General features: G+C 38.4%; 1 protein-coding gene across 3 annotated transcripts in view; it reads right to left on the bottom strand.

Moving 5' to 3' along the window:
* Nucleotides 1-717: 717 nt before the first annotated feature.
* The window catches only part of ABCA14 (ATP binding cassette subfamily A member 14), a 270,053-nt gene continuing 253,364 nt past the window's right edge, over nucleotides 718-17,406 (bottom strand). For all 3 annotated transcript variants that reach the window (XM_024985457.2, XM_059881559.1, XM_059881558.1), the window contains 5 exons: nucleotides 9,591-9,778; nucleotides 8,486-8,656; nucleotides 7,836-8,026; nucleotides 1,373-1,446; nucleotides 718-987 (listed from right to left, as the gene is read on the bottom strand). In XM_024985457.2, coding sequence (XP_024841225.1) covers nucleotides 853-987; nucleotides 1,373-1,446; nucleotides 7,836-8,026; nucleotides 8,486-8,656; nucleotides 9,591-9,778 — 759 coding nt within the window. In that variant the 3' untranslated portion in view covers nucleotides 718-852. The remainder of the gene's footprint in view (nucleotides 988-1,372; nucleotides 1,447-7,835; nucleotides 8,027-8,485; nucleotides 8,657-9,590; nucleotides 9,779-17,406) is intronic.

Here is a 17,406-nt window from a genome sequence, read left to right as displayed (position 1 = left end):
CTTCTTAAAGAATGGTCTGCTTCCTTTCTTGAACTCTAAATGTTCTTATTGCAAATGCATTTGTGTGTGCTCAGTCCCTTCAGTTGTGTCCCACTCTTTGCGACGCTATGGACCGTAGCCCACCAGGGTCCTCTGTCCACAGGATGCTCCAGGCATGAATACTGAAGTGGGTTGCCGTACCCTCCTCCAAGGGATCTTCCTGACCCAGGGAGCGAACCCATGTCTTTTATGTCTCCTACATTGGCAGGCAGGTTCTTTATCTCTAGGGAAACTTGGAAAGCCCCTTAGTGCAAATATCCTTTTACAAACGTAGAATGTTGGCTTGAGTTTTGGAAATACACAATTTACCCCCATAAACTTTGATATTAATTTAAATGGACTCTTTTGGCAGAAAATTGGTGTGTCTATTTGTGTGTGTTTTTATCTATGAAAAAGGTGATTTTTGTTCCAGGCTTTATCTTCTTCTTATCTATAAATCAACTGCTAAAATGTAAAACCATTGCTCTCTAGGCTGTACCATTCTGACATCTCCATCATTTCTGAATGTTTCTTTTCAGATATTCAAAATACTCAGGACAAGGCCCTTGTCCCCACTCTGATAAATGATGTTGTTTCATATTTCTAGGAGAGAAAATAGAAATTTCACTAAATATCTTTAGATTTGCACATACTAGAATCACAAGCCACTACTGTAAGTCTATGAAGAAGGAACATATGTTTCCTTTGAAGAACTCTTTATTACATAAATATATTTATACCAAGATATACACTCACAGGGATGCCCTTCTCTGTATCCAAGTGTAGTAGAGAGTAGTCTAAGGAACGCGTAGGATTACTAGTTGCAAGTGAGTCTCAAGACTCTTTTTTCTCAACTTCTGGGTTCTGACTGCCAGCAAAAGTCAGGAAGACTTGTTCCAGCGTTATCTGACTGATGGAATAGTCTTCTAAATTGAATTCTTCTTTAGCTTTCTCCAAAATACCAAACATCTTTAACAGCAACAACATAAAGTACAGTTACCATTTCAGTCCTCCTTTCCAGCCCACCACCCAGATGACCCTCTCCTACATTTCCTCCAACTGCTGGCAAGTTAATGGTGGAGGACAAAAGATACAAAAGGGGGGGATGAGATAACAGACATCACTGAGAATTTGAGAAGAAGCAGGTCTCTGTCTCCATTCTCTTGATGGATATAGACAAAAAGTGGGACTTAAAGGTGGAAATCTGACTTAATTAAAATGAATTCCTTGGACCATTGAAAGTAACCTAAAGTCTCTGCTCCTCCTATAGCCCATTTCATAAGACCAAATCCCAAATGCTTTAGTTTTCTCTTAACATATGATAATATCAGAAGGGCATGGTTTCTACATTCACCTTTCCCCAGCTATTGTTCTTGCTGGGAACGTAGTAGTTAATGATCCCTCGATTCTCATCTTTTAATTCACTACCTGAGAAAGAAAAGATAGGATAGATACGTAATTTTGCATATTGCTTTTTAAATGTCAAAATACTGATACATCAGCTTAATTATATGTATAACAGAGGCGTAAATAGATATGGCTAGTAAAAAAAGGGATGTAATCCAAAAGCCTACCTCTTTACTATACACGATACAGTTAATTTCTTCAGCAGATTTATTCCTGGTGCAGTAGGCTTTGTTTTATGGATTTTCAGGAATTATCGAGGACAGACTTTCAGGCACAAAATGTTGTCAACTCACATGTCTAAAGGATGAAACTTGAGCCTTCTAAAATTCTAATGCTGTAAGATGTAATCCCTGAACATAGGGCTGAGAATATAAATGGGTGGGATTTTCATTCTGGCTTTATGAACATGTATGTACAGCGTGTTTCCTGGGGAAGAGAGAAGAGACTTTCTTGCTATTCTTATGATCCTATGCTAGGTTAAAGAGGAAATCATACATATAAACCACCAAAGTCAGGCTGTATGTTCTTTTTCAAGTGAATAAGAATCCTCTGGTGCAAGTTGGGGGAAGAAGTGGTATACTTTCCAGATTTAGAACAAACATATTTGTTTATGCTTATCATTGTATTTTGTAAGTTATTAAAATTTAGCGGAGCCTGGTGGGCTGCCGTCTATGGGGTCGCACAGAGTGGGACACGACTGAAGTGACTTAGCAGCAGCAGCAAATTAATTGAGATTTTAAATATTTTAAATATGTTAATATAATCAAACTAGGAAGCCATTAGACTGAGGTGGCTCTAATTCCTTGATAGTCTATGTAAGGAAATAAAAACCTAAGCCAAAGCAAATGTACTTGAATCTGAGGAAATCAACTCTAAGAACAACCAATCACAAAGAGCCAACTATGTTTCCCCAAATAAGGCAACTGCTTAAGCTCTAGCAAATCAAATATTTCCTTACCTTTTCCCATGTCTTCTCTATAAACATCTCTCCCCTAATTCCTGTCTGTGGAGACCTCCTAACCACCTTTGGTTTGGTGATGCCCAATTAGAATCAATGTACACTCTGATAAACTCTTGAAAATTTTTGGTATGCATCAGATGAGTAGTTCCGACATCAAAGTGAAAGTGAAAAAAGTGAAAATGTCAGTTGCTCAGACATGTCTGATTCTTTGTGACCCCTTGAACTGTAGCCTGCTAGGCTCCGCTATCCATGGAATTCTCCAGGCAAGGATACAGGAATGAATTGCCATTCCCTTCTCTAGGGGATCTTCCTGACACAGGGATCAGTCTGGTCTCCTGCACTGCAGGCAGATTCTTTACTGTCTGAGCCACCAGGGAAGTAAAGTGGGATCCAAAAGGATGCCCAATGGCTCTATGAGCAAAGTGCAACCAGATGTAGGTACTCGCTGAGCCTTTCGTTTTCACTACTTTCTCACTGGACCTGAAGGTATTAAGTAAGTCCCTCTTGGATATCCGAGTTCCTAGCTTTTCTGTCAAGAGCTCTGTAACTTGATTTGAGGTTTCTGTTTTTTTCCTTTTTTAACCTGACTGGGTATGGAGTTGGACTGGATCTGACTTAAACATCATTAGCTCTCTGTCAACAACCAAACTGGGTTCAGAGTCAGGCTGCTGCTGCTGCTGCTGCTGCTGCTGCTGAGTCGCTTCAGTCGTGTCCGACTCTGTGCGACCCCATAGACGGCAGCCCACCAGGCCCCGCCGTCCCTGGGTTTCTCCAGGCAAAAACACTGGAGTGGGTTGCCACTTCCTTCTCCAATTCAGAGTCAGACTAGGTCCAACTTAAACTGGAATGGGTTCAGTGTGAGGCCTCTGGAAAACATTTTCTTAATGAAAAGAAAGAAGAAAATGACTTCCTCCATATTCAGAGAGTTTGGGACTCCAGCTAACTATATGGACAAAATTTATGGGTCCATGTGTTTTTATCCATTCGACTAATGTCTGTCTTTTGATTGGAGAGTTTAATAAACTTAAGCAGGCTTCATCTTTTCCTGGGCTTCATCTGAAGGATAGCTCTTCCAGTTATAGTACTGTTGGTTGACATTTTTTCTTTCAGTATTTTGAATATATATTTTCAATTTCTCTCAGCTTGAAAATTTTCCACTGAGACATCTGCTGATAGGTTAATGGGGTTCCCTTGTTTGACAAATTACTTTTCTCCTGCTTTTTGTCTTTGACTTTTGACAAATTTATTACAATATTCTTTAGCCCCTTTCTGGTTCAACTATTTGGAGTTCTTTGGGCTTCATGAATCTGAAAATCCATATCCCTCCCAAAGTTTGGGAAATTTTCAGCTATTATTTCTTTAAATAGACTTTCAGTCCTTTTTTCTTCTCCTTCTGGGATTTCCATAAAATATAAATTGTTTCTGTTATAGTGCCCTGTAAATTTTGTCAGCTTTCTTCATCTTTTAATCACTCTTCATTCTTTTTGCATCTCCGATTGGATAATTTCAAATGACCTATCTCATAGTTCACTAATTCTTTCTTCTGATTGGTTGAATCTGCTGAATTTTTCAGTTTAGTCATTATATTTTCAGTTCTAGGATTTCTGTTTGGGCTTTTTTATGGTGCCTATTTTTTCTTCTTGTTGTATTTTTCATTTTCTTTTTGCATTGTACAACTAATTTCACTTGGTTGTCTGTGTGTTCATATAGTTCATTAAACATCTTGAAAAGGATTGTTCTAAATTCCTTGGCAGACAGCCCATAGATCTCCATTTCTTTAAGGAGTTTCATTAGTTTCTTTGGGTAGTGTTATATATACCTGACTCTCTGTGGTCCTTGATTCCTTGAGTTTGTATCCACTTTTGATAAGTAGTCTCCTCTTGTAGAGTTTACAGACTCACTTCAGCAGGGACACACCTTCACTCATCAGCTCAGCTAGAGGTTTGGACCGTTTGTGTGGCAGCATCCAGGGGCAGGCAGTCTTGCTAACAGGGTCTTGGCTTGGGCAAGTACACTGCCTGTGATCTGAGGTTGAAGGTGGGTGGATGGGCAGGGCTGCTGTCTGATTTCTGTGGCTGAACTGACCTTTCAGCTAAGCTGTTCATGCATGGCGGCTGGATAGGCTCCCTGGATGGGCAAGACTCATGACTACAGGCTACTACTTCACAGTCTAGTGGTAACATTAACTGAGATCTGTAATCACCTCTGGCCTATTGAGGTACAGGCTGTGCTCCCTGGCAGGGTAGGACCATTCTTTGACTCCATGATTGGGCAAGGCTACATATGGGGTGGACACAATTGCTCTTGGGGGAAGGGTTCATATTGTGCTCCTTGACTGGATGGTGCCAATTTCTGGTCTCTACATTCAGGTGGAGCCACAGACAGGGCTTTATAGTTAGATGAGGCTTCACGCTGTGCTCATGATTATACTGGAAAGTAAACTGCACTCAAAGTTGGGTAGGACTGTAGGCTAGCCTTCACAGTCTAGTAGGCTGTTGGTTGTGCTTCATTGCTGGCTAAGGCTACAGGCTGGGCTACTTTCAAGAGGGCCGCCAGTTATATTCCACAGTTGTATGGGCTCGAGACTGTACTCTGTGGTCAGACAGGGTCACTGTCTGGTCTCTGTCTTCAAGTCAGGCCCTAGGTTATGCTATGAATGAGCAGAGTCACTGACTGGACTTTTTACATGAGCAAATCCATATGCTGTGTTCAGCAATTGAGCAACGCTATAATTTGGGCTCTGCAGGCGGGCAATATCATAGGCTAGATTCCAAGGCCATCCAAGGCCATCATGGTGATGTAAGGCCAGAGGCTATACTTAACAGTTGGGCAAGACTGTTGGTTTGGCTCCCAACCAAGCATGTCTGTAGAATGGGCTTAACAGATGCCCAAATTCACTGGCCAGGCTTCTTGGTCAGGTGAGTTGGAAGCTATACTCAGCTGTTGGGTAGAGCTGTGAATTTGCTTCTCTTCCTAGATAGGGCCATGGAACAGGCCCCATAGCTGATAGGGTTTGTTGGCTGGGGACCCACATCAGGCAGACCTGCCCTTTGAGCTCTTTGGTCAGATAAGGCCAAAGTGCAGCTATAGGTTGGGTTCCATGGTTCTTCCTAAATTCTCTGGCCAGGTTTCCTGGTTGGAGGAAACTAGAGGCTATACTCAGCAGATGGTCAGGGGCTTTGAATCTACTTCTCTAGTCAGCAGGGCTATAGAATGACTCTACCCCTGGTACAGCTAATTGGCTAGGAACTCAAATATGGTAGAAGTACCCTCCAAGCTCTCACACCAGACATGGCCACCAATTCAGCTTTGCAGATGAGCAGAGCCATTGGCCTGGAACTCTACTCCAATGCTGCTGCAAGAAAGAATGTGGTTTTTCTAAGATCTGAGTGCTTAGTGATTGAAGCACCAGCCCTCTTCTCTGTCTTTACATAGTCTCCAGTGGTAAAGTCTCACAGGTTCACCCAGTGACCCTTGAGAGTTAAGACCCAACTGGGCCTCTGAAGAAGCATTCTGCAACCCTGGGGGACCTGATGAACACCACTGACTCTCTTTTCCAAAGTGGAGAAACTGCAGGTCTAAGGGAGGGTTGATACAGTCAGTGTATAGCTCCTCCTCTTACCCTTCTCATAGCTCTCTTGGTTTCTATTGCCCAGGAGGTTGCTTCAACCTTACCTCCAGGTTCTGGGATTTTCATAATGGTGTCTTGTCTACAGATAGTTACTAGTTGGTCTTCTTATGAATATGATCTTCCCAACTGATGTTGGGAATGACCTATGTTGCCATCTTTATATCATTCTCAATATTATAAGTTTGACTCATGCTGTTATATATAGTTATTTCACTCATCTCCCCTTCTGCACAGTGGCAATCTGGTATATGATTATTCCATAACTTATTTTCCATTCAACTGCTGGCAGGTATAATGTGAATATCATTGATTTAAATATTTTATTTATGTCATGGCACAGGTGGATGCAAATATAATAAGGCAAGGAACAGCCACCTTCAGTTGAAAATGTTCCTCAAACCCACATTTCTATTAAAGCTTTTGTGTCCACATCCTCAATTATAGGTCTCTGATGTTTAGTGTCTCTTCTTTAAGACTTGTCCTAGAGAAAGTTGTTAGGACAGCACACAGTAAATGAGACTTTCTGTTCATAGCTTTTCTTTGTAGTGATGTAGGCACTATGTCTCAGAAATATTTGCTGAATGAATGCATAAATGAGTATTAAACTTCTTAATAGACTATTAATAACAACACTGAGATAGTTCTATTTCCCATACATCTGTTCCCCCAGATCTGCTCTACCTTCTATTTCTTTTTATTTTCTGCTCTCCATTCTTACTGTGTAATCAATTAGGCTGTTTTCTATTGCTTGGAAGATAAACTTCCAACTCCTCAGCCTGACACACAAGGGGGATATCTGTGATATTTTGCTCAGCATAGCAGAATGGAAACTAAGATGAAAAAGCAGAATTAATAAAAGTCTTACCATGTTTCTTCTTTATATTTAGGAAGGAAAGATAAGAGATAGAAAGAAATAATTGCTGTCTCTGGCATTGTACCATATAGTAAAAAAAATGCTTAAGGAGAAGAAAGCTTAGTGGTTCTTGTTTGAATTTCAGTTTCATATCCTGACTGGGACAGCAAAAGACCACAGTTATATATTCAGTGTGAGGTAAAAAACCTTAAAACTTTTCATGAGTGATATTATGGAAAGAATTGTGTCATTTCCCATCCCCCACTCCCACCCCCACCAAATTCATTTGCTGAAGCGCTAACCCCAGTTGCTTGTGTTTGGTCATATGTCTTTTAAGGAAGTAATTAATGATAAATGAGATCATAAGGGTGATACCTGGATCTACTGTGACTGATGTCCTTATAAGGAGAGTAAGAGACACCAGGCATGGATACACACAGAAAAAAAGCTGTCTGATGACACAGCGAGAGAAGGAGGCCATTTGCGGGCCAAAAAGAGAGCCCTCAGGAGAAACCAGACCTCCTGAAATCTTAATTCTGAACTTCTAATCTCAGAAATGTGAGAAAATAAATTTCTGCCATTATGCCAGTCAGTCTGTGGTATCTTATTATAGCAGCCCTAGTGAACTAATACAGGTTCTATTTACTAAAAATTGAGAATTATGTTCAAACATGATTTTAGGTATATAGGTCATATGGACAGCTCTAATGTCACAACTACCTTACTAGTTAATATACACCAAGATATTGGTGAATATTTCTGTTCTTTGTGCAAACTTCTGAGCATAACCAAACATAAAAAGTTTAAAAGAACAAGCATTCCAAAAATAATTCAACATGGAAGGGCAATTAATATCAATAATTCACAAGAAATAGTTACTGGAGATATACAGCATATGGATGGTGAGAACAATAAATATGGTTTAACACATCTATATCAAAGCTAACCCAACCAACCAAGTTTACCTGGAAAAGCTGTTTCAACAAAAGTTTTAAAGTGCTCTAATTTGTCCTTATTTTCATCAATATTGATCTTGACTTTTAGAATGTAAACATTGCCAAATTTGTTCTTGAGATGCTGAGGGCTGCCCAGGCACACAAACTTTCCCTTCACCATGATGGCCAGCTTAGTACAAAGAGCATCGCATTCCTCCATACTAGTAGAACAAAACACCAAAATGATGTGAAGTTTTAAAAAATCTCTATCAGAAGATATTCTATAGTTCAAATAGCCAGTATTTTGTGACCCTCTTTGAAAATGGAAGTTTTATCTCCCCCTCATCAACATCATGGCAAATGGAGATATTTTCAAACTCAAAGTCGTAAAATAATCCACAGGATATAATGTACAGCACATGGAATATAGCCAATATTTTTACTAACTTTAAATGGAGTATAATCTATAAAAATATTGAATCACTAAGTTGCACACTTGAAACTAATATAATATTGTAAATCAACTGCACTTTAATTTTTTTTAAAGTACTAAAAGACCAAATCCTCAAGTGGAACAGTTCCTGAACTTCCTGCCCTCTCCTCTCAATGAAAACTCCTTCCCATAGGTCATACCATTATAACTCTTCTAACCCTTAACCGAGCCTCCCAGTGAGCTGCACCTGTGGGATGTTATGATGATTGCTTTGCCACTTTCACGTGTCCGTGTCACTGCATTCCAGAGTAGGCGCCGGGCTACTGGGTCCATACCAGTTGATGGTTCATCTAGGAAGATGACTGAGGGCTTTCCCATGAGAGCAATAGCAGTACTCAGCCTACGTTTGTTTCCTCCACTTCATAGTTAAGGAAGGAGAGAGAAAGCAGAAACAGATGGGTATATGTGTCAGTAATTGAATACATTAAAAACATATATTTAATGTATATCCATTATTGACAGGAAACAATTAAATTATTTCCAAAATGCTGAGTCATAGGAAACATCCAAGATATTAAAAATGCTGACTGCATGTCATTCAACCAAGGCATTGGGGTTCCCATGTGGCACACTAGTGATAAAGAACTGCTTGCCAATGCATGAGATTTAAGAGACATGGGTTTGATCCCCGGGTCGGGAAGATCCCCTGGAGGAGGACATGGCAACCCACTCCAGTATTCTTGCCTGGAGAACCTCATGGACAGAGGAGTCTTGTGGGCTACAGTCCATAGGGTAACAACGAGTGGGACACGCATGCACGCAGCCAAGGCATCAGATCCAAATGCAAATATATAAATCAAGTCATTTTCATTTGAAATGTAGAAAAGTGACTTTTATCTACCAGAGTTCCTTTAGATTCCCAGATATATAAACAATATATTTACCAAGCCAATACAAAGAATTTCACATGGTCCTTGAGAGACAAAGAACAACAGAGAATAAAAGAGAGAGATGCTTTCATTTATAATTCATTATAAATTCAATGACTACATTTGCGATTGAACCAGGATTGTGTTTCACCTCTGCAAGGGAAAATTGTGATACTAATTCAGTTCAGTTCAGTCGCTCAGTTGTGTTTGACTCTTTGCGACCCCATGAATCACAGCACGCCTAATTAGGTCTGCTTTATTGCTGATATCCCACTACTGGCAAGGCAGTAGATTATTTCCCAGTCATTGCTTCTGTTTGTCAGTGGAACTCTGGCTAGATTGTGGGCACTGATTCCAAAGATCAGAATCAGCAGAAGGCTCCTCAATATTAGCTGCAATGAGAGCATCAGTATAATATCTCACCTGTAAGTGTAAATATACTTGTCAGCATAGGATTCCAGATTCAGTGCTTCCATTGACTTCTTTACATAATTGTTAATTTTGGTCTCAGGAATCCCCCACAATCTGGCATACATGATCATTATTTCTCGAGCAGTCATGTAATCCAGCAAGGCATCAAATTGTGGGCAATAACCAATTTTTGATCTTACCTAAAATAAAAGAACAACGATGGACATAAGTCAACTATATCTCACTGAGCATATAGTATACACAAATAACATAGAAGACCTGACACTTTCCAGCCCATGCCTCTAAGAAGGTTATAACCCAGAGCTTTAGTAAATAACTTCTTTCCCAGTGATTACAAAGTCATTGCTGTTGTAAGCTATTGTCATGTATTAAAATTAAAACTTTGACAACTCTAAAAAGTAAAAGAGATCTAAATCAATAGTGTGATGTCCAGCGTTGATAACTGGATGGCTATTTTTGAACTTCGGTATCTTCTTTTCTCTAATAAATCTTCATTAGTTTAGTCCCAAGGGATTTCAGGATTGCATAATCCAAGACTGCCATAGAAGGAGTGCCTGGGCTAGTCTAGGCTCAGTGATATCTGGCTTTTTGGTAGTGATGATAAATGGACTATAAGTGGGGTCCTCCATCTCTCTGTTATATGCAATATTACTTTGTGAGAATCATCTAAGTTGCAAATGAGCAGAATTGGGATCCTAGCTCTTATTTTAGTCATATATTAGTCATAAAAGAAGTCTGAACATATTATAAAAATTTTATAATATTCAGAGAAAATATCTGACAACATGGAATTAAAGTAAAAATCAATAATAAAACAAATATTTTAGAAACTTCAATATTTTTCATATTTCAAAATGAATTTCTAAGACTACATCCTTAATTCATGGGCTGAAAAGCTCAATTTATCTTGCAGAATATTTTGAACCTATGGGATATAGGCCACTTTAAACAACAGAGTAACAAATGAGTGTAAATCAATGATTAAATTATTAACATAATAACATATTTGTGAAAAACAGATTCAAAGAATTCTGGGAAGATAGCTGAGTAGGGAGCACCAAGAATTTATCTCTGTCTAATAAAATTATTTTGGGACTCTGTAGTCTACTGAAAGCTTTCAAATTCCTAGGGGAAGATTTGGACTGTAAATTGTGGTTAATTGCAGTCAGTTTCAGCTGTTAGCATACTAGTGTCTACCATCCTCCACCCCCACACCAAGCCACATTTGTGCATATGTTCTTTTTTATTATTATTATTTTAAAATATAAATTTATTTATTTTAATTGGAGGTTAATTACTTTACAATATTGTATTGGTTTTGCCATACATCAACATGAATCCACCACAGGTATACATGTGTTCCCCATCCTGAACCCTCCTCCCTCCTCCCTCCCCATACCATCCCTCTGGGTCATCTCAGTGCATATGTTCTTGAAGCAGCTTTTACATCGCTAGGGGGAGACAGGATGAGCAAACAAGATTCTGTCCTCCAAATAAAGGGCATCTGTGCTCTAATTGTTTATTGCTACTTCTGATTGTAGAGGTGCAGACCAACAAGAAAGCATGAGCCATCTAAAAATAAATAAATAATCAGGCACTACCCCTAAAAAAAAAAACCTGATGTAAATCTACTAGACAGATACTTTAAAGTGACTATCTTAAAGGTGTTCAAGGAATTAAAAAAAGATGTGGAGAAAGTCAAGAAAATTATTTATGAACAAAATGGAAGTATCAATAAAGAGAAACTATAAACAGAAACTAAAATAAATTTTAGCATTGTTAAGTACAACAACTAATTGAAATGAAAAATTCACTAAAAGGATTCAAAGGCAGATTAGAGTAGGCAGAATAATCAGCAGACAAAGCTATGACAATGGAACATGAAAAAGAAAACAAAAAGCATTAAAGAGCAGTAGATTGAGCCTAAGGTACATTTGAAGCCATTAAGTGGATGAACATAGCCACTGTAGATGTCCTGAAGAAGAGAGTAAGAAAAGGACAGAGAGAATATTTGAATAAACGATACTAAAACTTCTCACATTTGAATACAGACATCCAAGAAGATCAATGAAATTAAAAAGAGATGAATTCAAAGAGAACCACACCAAGACACATTAAAATCAAGCTTTCCAAAACCATAGACAAAAAAAGAATCATGAAATCTGTAAAAGAAATGAGACCAATCATATACATGGAATCCTCAATAAGATCATGAACAGATTTCCCATCGGAAATTTTGGAGGTCAAAAGGCAGTGGGCCAAATATACTCAAAGTGCTTTTAAAAAACTGTCAACAGAAATCCTATATCTGGGAAAATTACCTTTCAAAAGTAAGGGAAAAATTAAGGCATTCACAGATTAATAAAGACTGAGGGAATTTGTTACTGTTAGATCTGCTCTCCAAGAAATGGTACAGGGTGTTTTGCAGGGTAAAATTACAGGACATCAAGGTGTAACTCAAGGCAATATGAAAGAATAAATATTTCAATTAAGGTAAATATATAGCAATTACTATTAATAAGAGCTAATATAACATAAATTTATAACTCATTTTTTTCTACATGGTTTGAGATCAATATATATTTAAATTACTAGTATAATAGTAATTATAACTACAATTACAAAACTTTGTTTTGTAAATTCACATTTTATTTTCTACATATCATTGTAAAAGACTCTGGGTTGGAATGATCCCCTGGAGAAGGGCATGGCAACCCACTCCAGTATTCTTGCCTGGGCAATTCCATGGACAGAGGAGCCTGCTGGGCTACAGTCCATGGGGTCACAAAGAGTCAGACACAACTGAAGCAACTTAGCATGCACGCACATGAAAGACTAATTCATTGTTCACACAATGTATAAAGATATAATTTTGTGACATCAGCAAAAAATGGGTAGAGACAGAACTATAAAGAAGCAAAATAATTGTTATTGAAGTTATGCTGCTATAAATACAATTAGTGTTATAACTTTAGATGTTAAATATAATCAACACAGTAACCACAATGAAAAATAGCTATAGAATATGCATAAAAGGATATACGTAAGGAATTTAAACATGTTACTACAAAATATAAGTGACCTAACACAAGAGAACATAATGTAGGAAGTGAAGAACAAAAAAGCAGTAAGGCATATAGAAAACTAACAGCAAAATGTCAGAAATAAGTCATGTCTTACCAATAATTACTTTAAATGTATAAATTAAACTTTCCAATCCAAAGGCAGAGATTGGCAGAATGGTTAAAAGTCACGGTCTAATTATATGTTATTTTGTTATAAGAGACTCACTTTAAATCCAGGAAACAAATACAATGAGCGTGAAAGGATGGGAAAAAGACATTCCATGCAAATAGTAACCAAAACGTGGTGACCCAAGAAAGAGTGGATAAAACCAAGGAGGGTCTTGGAATACAGGAATGGAAAAACCAGACCCTTATCATCCTTCCCTCCCCCATGTTGTAACTGTTAGTGGATTTCAAATCCTCCTGACCACTATAACCTGTCTCCCCTCCTACCCCATAGGGAGAAGGTGTATTTGCCTTATTCTTCTCTCCACCCAGTATACGTGCTTCATCCGATCAGCAAATGACCCACAAGACCCCTATCCCATTCCTTGTACCTTGGGTATAAAAGTGGACTAAAGACCCCTGTTCAATGTCAGTTCTCCCTTGGGCTGGCCCACTGTTCTAACACCATCTTTCTATCTAATAAACTTTATTTCCTTCTCATTCTGTCTCATGTCTGGAAATTCTTTTCCAACCTGCGCGCAGAACACGACACAAAATAGCAGGGTAGTTACGCTTTTATCAGACAAAAGAGACTTAAAATATAAAAAAGATTACAAAATACAAAGGACATGATATACTTATAAGGGTTTCAGTGCAGCAAAAAATGTAATAATTATAAATAGCTATCACCTAACAATAGACCATAAAATATATTAAAAGCAAAACTGACAAAATTGAAGGGAGAAATAAACAGCTCTATAATAATAGTGGAATACTTCAGTATTGCATTCATTAATGGATAGAACGATGAAGTGGAACATAAGTAAAGAAATAGAGGATATTAAAACACCATGAGTCAACTATATTTAACAGACATATACAGAACACTCTAGATTTAACAGATTTACAGACATATACATAGATATTGTTACAGACATTCACTGGCAAATACTACTGAGCATTTAAGGAAGAACAAGTATCATCCCTCTCAAACTCTTCTAAAAACTGAAGAGAAAGGCACACTTTCTAATTCTTTCTATAAGATGAGCATTATCTTGATACTAAAACTAGGAAAAATGATATAATAGGAAAAAAAACTACACACCTTGTGAACTTTGACATAAAATTTTTTAACAAAAGAGTAGTGAACCAGTTCACCAGCAATATTAAAAGGATTATATACCATGCTAGTAAAGTTATGCTCAAAATTCTCCAAGCCAGGCTTCAGCAATACGTGAACTGTGAACTGCCAGATGTTCAAGCTGGTTTTAGAAAAGGCAGAGGAACCAGAGATCAAATTGCCAACATCTGCTGGATCATTGAAAAAGCAAGACAATTCCAGAAAAGCATCTATTTCTGTTTTATTGACTATGCCAAAGCCTTTGACTGTGTGAATCACAGTCAACTGTGGAATATTCTGAAAGAGATGGGAATACCAGACCACTTGACCCGCCTCTTGAGAAATCTGTATGCAGGTCAGGAAGCAACAGTTAGAACTGGACATGGAACAACAGATTGGTTCCAAATAGGAAAAGGAGTATATCAAGGCTGTATATTGTCACCCTACTTATTTAACTTCTATGCAGAGTACATCATGAGAAACGCTGGGCTGGAAGAAGCACAAGCTGGAATCAAGATTGCCAGGAGAAATATCAATAACCTCAGATATGCAGATGACACCACCCTTATGGCAGAAAGTGAAGAGGAACTAAAGAGCCTCTTGATGAAAGTGAAAGAGGAGAGTGAAAAAGTTGGCTTAAAGCTCAACATTCAGAAAACTAAGATCATGGCATCTAGTCCCATCACTTCATGGGAAATAGATGGGGAAACAGTGGAAACAGTTGTCAGACTTTATTTTTTTGGGCTCCAAAATCACTGCAGATGGTGATTGCAGCCATGAAATTAAAAGATGCTTACTCCTTGGAAGGAAAGTTATGACCAACCTAGATAGCATATTCAAAAGCAGAGACATTACTTTGCCAACAAAGGTCCATCTAGTCAAGGCTATGGTTTTTCCAGTCGTCATATATGGATGTGAGAGTTGGACTGTGAAGAAAGCTGAGTGCCGAAGAATTGATGCTTTTGAACTGTGATGCTTTTGAACTCTTGAGACTCCCTTGAACTGCAAGGAGGTCCAACCAGTCCATCCTAAAGGAGGTCTGTCCTGGGTGTTGGAAGGACTGATGCTAAAGCTGAAACTCCAATACTTTGGCCACCTCACGCGAAGAGTTCACTCACTGGAAAAGACTCTGATGCTGGGAGGGATTGGGGGCAGGAGGAGAAGGGGATGACAGAGGATGAGATGGCTGGATGGCATCACCGACTCGATGGACATGAGTTTGAGTAGACTGTGTGAGTTGGTGATGGACAGGGAGGCCTGGTGTGCTGCGATCCATGGGGTTGCAAAGAGTCAGACATGACTGAGTGACTGAACTGAACTGATGATGTTTTACACAGCAAGATTATCATTTAGCATAGAAGTAAAGAAAACTTCTCAGAGAAGCAAAAACTAAAAGAATTCATCAATACTAAACCTATACTAGAAGAATGCTGAAAGGTTTTCTCTAAATGGAAGAGAAAAATCTATAGAAAAAGGAAAATTCCACTAGGAAAGACACAAATAAAATATAAATTAAAGATACTTAAATAAGCTATTACAGAGATTAAAAGATACCTGGAATAATGGGCAAATTTGGCCTTGGAGTACAAAATGAAGTAGGGCAAAGGCTAACAGAGTTTTGCCAAGAGAATACACTGATTATAGCAAATATTTTCTTCCAACAATATGAGACAGTTCTACACATTGGTATCAGCAGATGGTCAGTACCAAAATCAGACTGATTATGTTCTTTGAAGCTGAAGATGGAGAAGCTCTGTACAGTCAGCAAAACAAGACCTGGAGCTGACCGTGTCTCAGAACATCTGTTCCTTATTGAACAATTCAATTTTATTGAAGAAAGTAGGGAAAACCAATAGACCATTCATGTATGATCTAAATCAAATCCCTTATGTTTATACAGTGGCGGTGACAAAGAGATTCAGGGGGCTAGATCTGGTAGATAGAATACCTGGAGAACTATGGATGGAGGTTCATAACATTGTACAGAACGTGGTTACCAAAATCATCCTCAAGAAATAGAAAGGCAAGAAGACAAAGTGATATATAAGGAGGTCTTACAAATAGCTGAAAAAAGAAGCAAAGAGAAAGGCAAAGGAGAAAGAAAAAGATATATCCAATTGAATGCAGAGTTCCAAAGAATAGCAAGCAGAGATAAGAAAGGTTTCTTTTTTTTAAATACGAATTTATTTATTTTAATTTAAGGCTAATTACTTTACAATATTGTATTGGTTTTGCCATACATTGACATGAATCCGTGACGGGTGTACATGTGTTCCCCATCCTGAACCCCCCTCCCACCTCTCTCCTCATCCCATCCCTCTGGGTCATCCCAGTGCACCAGCCCCGAGCACCCTGTCTCATGCATCGAACCTGGACTGGCAATTCATTTCACGTATGATAATATACATGTTTCAATGCCATTCTCCCAAATTATCCCACCCTCGCCCTCTCCCACAGAGTCCAAAAGACTGTTCTATACATCTGTGTCTTTTTTGCTGTCTGGCATACAGGGTTATTGTTACCATCTTTCTAAATTACATATATATGTGTTAGTATACTGTACTGGTGTTTTTCTTTCTGGCTTACTTCACTCTGTGTAATAGTCTCCAGTTTCATCCACCTTATTAGAACTGATTCAAATGTATTCTTTTTAATGGCTGAGTAATGTTCCATTGTGTATATGTACCACAGCTTTCTTATCCATTCGTCTGCTGATGAACATCTAGGTTGCTTCCATGTCCTGGCTATTATAAACAGTGCTGTGAATATTCATTGGAAGGACTGATGCTGAAGCTGAAACTCCAATACTTTGGCCACCTGATGCGAAGAACTGACTCATTGGAAAAGACCCTGATGCTGGGAAAGATTGAAGGCAGAAGGAGAAGAGGATGACAGAGGATGAGATGGTTGGATGGCATCACAGACTTGATGGACATGAGTTTGAGCAAGCTCTGGGAGTTGGTGATGGACAGGGAAGCCTGTCATGTTGCAGTCCATGGGGTCACAAAGAGTTGAACATTACTGAGCAACTGAACTGAACTGAATGGAATACCTGTATTTCCAAATGATGGAACTGACAAAAGGTTCATATTCAAAATATTAAACTGAATACAAAAAATAAACAATCCAATCAAAAAATGGGCAGAAGACTTGAGTAGACATTTCTACAAAGAAGACATAGAGATGGTCACAGACACATGAAAAGATACTCAACATCAATAATTATTACAGAAATTCAAACTGAAACAACAATAAGCTATCACCTCACACTTGTCGGAATGGCCAACATCAAAAAGTCTACAAATAACAAATGTTGGTGAAGATGTGAAGAAGGGGAATCCTTGTACATTGTTAGAGGAAATGTAAATTGGTGCAGCCAGTGTGGAAAATTAAAAAGAATTACCATATGATCCAGCAAATCCACTCCTGAGAATATGTTCGAAAAAAGATTAAAATT

This window comes from Bos taurus, chromosome 25, assembly GCF_002263795.3.
Source record: "Bos taurus isolate L1 Dominette 01449 registration number 42190680 breed Hereford chromosome 25, ARS-UCD2.0, whole genome shotgun sequence".
In the NCBI taxonomy this organism is placed as follows: domain Eukaryota; kingdom Metazoa; phylum Chordata; class Mammalia; order Artiodactyla; family Bovidae; genus Bos; species Bos taurus.
The sequence above is the reverse complement of the archived record's forward strand: the minus strand, read 5'-3'. Positions and strand labels throughout refer to the sequence as shown.